The following is a 3,455-nucleotide window of genomic DNA, read 5'->3' on the forward strand; positions in this document are numbered from 1 at the left end:
CAACACACCCACTTCTTCAGTCAAAAATGAATGTTTAATAGACAGAACTGAACATTAGAAACCTCAAACCACTTGCAGCGTCCATCGCTTCAAAGTAAGGAAAACATACTCATGCTTACTTATGGTAATTCAGCGTCACCATATTAGGCTTCAGTGCAGCAGAAAAATTACATTATTGGACTAAATTAGGTTCGTTTTTCTTTTACTTGAGTAAACATAAGTCTAATCCGAGTCAAAGATATCAAGCTATCTTAATCATTAATTTTGCTCAAGTAAAACTCTTTAGAAAAGTTGATCAATCTGAACAGCAGGGTCATTTTTTCCTAGTGGCAATGGGCTTAGATATATCCATCATATCTGAACCTAACATCCAATCCATTCATCTCCATACAAATGTAAAGCAGAGATCAACACAAGCATGCACATTTTGCCTATGTGTTTCATTTCCCCCCTATTGCGTCTGTCAAGTTCTTCTCTATTTTGATCATGAAGTTCAAGAAAAGAAAGTTAATGTACCTCAGTTCAAGTCACTAAGCAGGAAAAAAATAACAACAGCCCAGATATGCTGATGCTCTGCAGACCCACACTGTATCCGATGGCCAAGAAAGCGAGTTGGAGTCACCATGCGGATAGGCACTTCCTGAACTAGACCAACACATTATTTATTTAGAAGAAACAACGTACACACCCCTGCGGAGCCCAAGGGTCGGACGCGGGTGCCGGGCTGGCGCAAAGTGGGCGCATGCCACTTGGCAACAGGTCGACGCCCAGTTCCCGGATAGGCGCTGCATAGCATAGGAATAACAATGTAACTTCTAATAATTCATAAATAATATACTGTTGTCACTGAATATATACTATTTCTCGTCTTGTCAATAATCAGCTGCAGTTGCCATTCCCAGCTTTTACACAATACAACTAATTTCTGCAATTTTTTCTTCTTTTTCAGATCTAAATGGCTGTGATCTTTCATGTTTCCAAACAGGGAAAACGTTTGTATATAATGGCATGGTAACAGTAGCAGGGATTGTTACCCCTGTTACTCATTAAACACAGCTAGAACACATAATTACATCACTAAACACAACAATTTGCCACTTTTTATGTCAGAATGGGTAATGGGTGGAAGTTCTCATTGCTGTGTGACGACCTTTACCTCAGCTCAAAGCAACAAATTTCGCTAATTTTTTTGGCATTGCGACTTCACATTGGCTAGTTTTGATGGCAAAACATATAAATGTGGTATTTTGAACAATGGCTTCACAAATGCAGTCACTGAATAGACAAAAAATTCCTTTGAAAAAGTGTAAAGATATCAAAAGGCAGATGAGAAATTTATTTCTGAGTCTAACCTGAATATTAAACAAAGTTAGTACTAATTGGCATACAATGGAACCTAAAAAACAATGAAATGGAAATTGAACATGCATGATAGATAAATTTTCGCATGAAAGCAGATCATACTGATATGTTTCAGTGGAAATAGACACAACATTACTCTTTTGCTTTCTGGTTTCCTGAATGTTGGTTTCATCATAAAATTAGTCCACCCACACATCCAATTTCCATGATATTCAATGGAAGTCGGAAACACAAATATATCCATGAACTTCTCTTTTACAGAGATCTTCTCTAAGGAGTAAGGAGTGACAACATCAACATAGCAGGTTTTGGGAATTAAATTATCAGCTTCATAGGGATAGGGAGTTAGCATTTAGCAATGATTAACTGGCATGTAACAAGACGTACTATAGAAAACAACCAAAACATCATGTTAGGCAAAGAACACCAAAACAAGAGGTTGGACTTTGTTATGCCATACGCAGTAACCAATTTCCATAGCCCTTCTTTGTTCATGTAAATCTCAAATTAGTTGGCATCTCTCCTTTGCAAGCGGTTGCATAGTCTTCAGCGAGGTGTGGTGCAGCTTCCTTGTGAGGGGATATGAGCTTCTCCATGAAATACTTCTCGGGCCTATTGACTGCAGTATGGAAGCTCAGGTCGCGATCTACCAATCCATTTTCCTTGAGGAACTTTAGAACATAGTACCGGGGCCTGACCCGCCCCTCCAGGCTAAGACAGAGAATTACTGATCGATGAGCAATGTACACTGGTTCCAACCCCACCTCAGATAACAGGAACTCGGATTTGCGTTGTAGCATGTCCTTAGAAATCTTCAGAAGCATCGGAGCCTTAGACAAAGCAATGACTACCTCAGCAGCAGACCACCTGAACGTGTTCTTCAAGTAGTCCACTTTGTCGGCGATCTTCTCCTCATTGAGAAACGCAACAGCCTGCAGCGCTTGCCTAAGCATCCCAGACCCACGGGGCATGCCTAATCTTTCAGCACATGCCACCATCCCCCGGACCCTCTCCGGGTTGGTGGTGAGCATCCTCGACACACGGACACACAGCTTGGCAATATCACAATCACCTAGCCCGCACTCCCTCAGGAACACAACATTGGGCCTGACCACCTTGTCGAGGTCCGACGAGAGAAGGTAGGACGAGCGCTGGAGCACCCGGAGGAAGTTGTGGCAGGAGCCGAAGAGGGGCAGATAGTACTGCATCTTGGAGACGATGGATCTGCAGCGGAAGTTGTGGTGGGCGAGCAAGACGAGGCGGCCAATCTCAGGACTAGACAGGCCGAGGCCGGTGAGGCCGTCAAGGACGGGGACCAAGGTTCTCTCCACGCCGGCGCAGAGGAAGAACGGGTCTTTGGCGACGACGGCCGCGACGTCGGCGCCGGAGAGGCCGAGGCCGGAGAGGAAGGCGAGGACATTGTCGGGATTGGCGGGAGAGTTGAGGTGGGAGAGCTTCTTGGAGGCCTTGAGGGCTTGGGGACGGGTGAGGCCGCAGGTGTCGACGAGGTACTCCTCCACGGCGAAGCCACTGGGATTTGGGGAAATGGGGGGCGACGCGGTGGCGGAGAGGAGACAGCGGAGTGGGGCGAATCCAGCTTTGGAGGGGGAAGAGAGAATATGGCAAAGGATGGACTCTCGGAGCCGGAGCATGGCGCAGGCGGCGGTGGCGGCGACGCCGGCGGCGACAGAGATTTTTTCTGTTTGGATGGAATGGACTGCAACTCGTCACTGTGAGGAAGGAGAAAGCCTGGTGCGTGGGCTCTATTGGACCGGAGGTTTTGATGGGCCTACCTATGTGTTCACTGTGTATGTTCACTCAGAAAGAAAAAAAACTATGATGTTTGTAGTTCTCATCATACCTGACCATGGGTTACCCGGCCCGGTCTTGCTCACGGGCCGGCCTGGGCCTGAGTTTTGAGCCCGAAGCACACGTCAGGCTGGGCCTGGGCTTTTTACAAGTTAGTGGAGGATGTGGAGAGCGTCAAATCATTTAACTGGAACGCGCGTCGATGGCATCACAAAGACTGTATCAGATGTTACAAAATTTACATGGCGGGTGGGAAACCTTGCCCTCATACAAGTAAATTTATG

General features: G+C 46.0%; 1 protein-coding gene across 1 annotated transcript; it reads right to left on the reverse strand.

The window, feature by feature from the left end:
- Window positions 1-1,661: 1,661 nt before the first annotated feature.
- On the reverse strand, window positions 1,662-3,101 carry LOC123140795 (transcription termination factor MTEF18, mitochondrial-like). Its single transcript, XM_044560077.1, has one exon. It carries the CDS (start codon window positions 3,012-3,014, stop codon window positions 1,854-1,856), a length of 1,161 nt encoding a protein of 386 aa, XP_044416012.1. The 5' UTR covers window positions 3,015-3,101; the 3' UTR covers window positions 1,662-1,853.
- Between the last annotated feature and the right edge of the window lie 354 nt (window positions 3,102-3,455).

This window comes from Triticum aestivum, chromosome 6D (assembly GCF_018294505.1).
Source record: "Triticum aestivum cultivar Chinese Spring chromosome 6D, IWGSC CS RefSeq v2.1, whole genome shotgun sequence".
Lineage (NCBI taxonomy): Eukaryota > Viridiplantae > Streptophyta > Magnoliopsida > Poales > Poaceae > Triticum > Triticum aestivum.

Excerpts from the sequence above, each read along its gene's own strand:
- LOC123140795 (XM_044560077.1), bottom strand. The coding sequence starts at position 3,014 with ATGCTCCGGCTCCGAGAGTCCATCCTTTGCCATATTCTCTCTTCCCCC.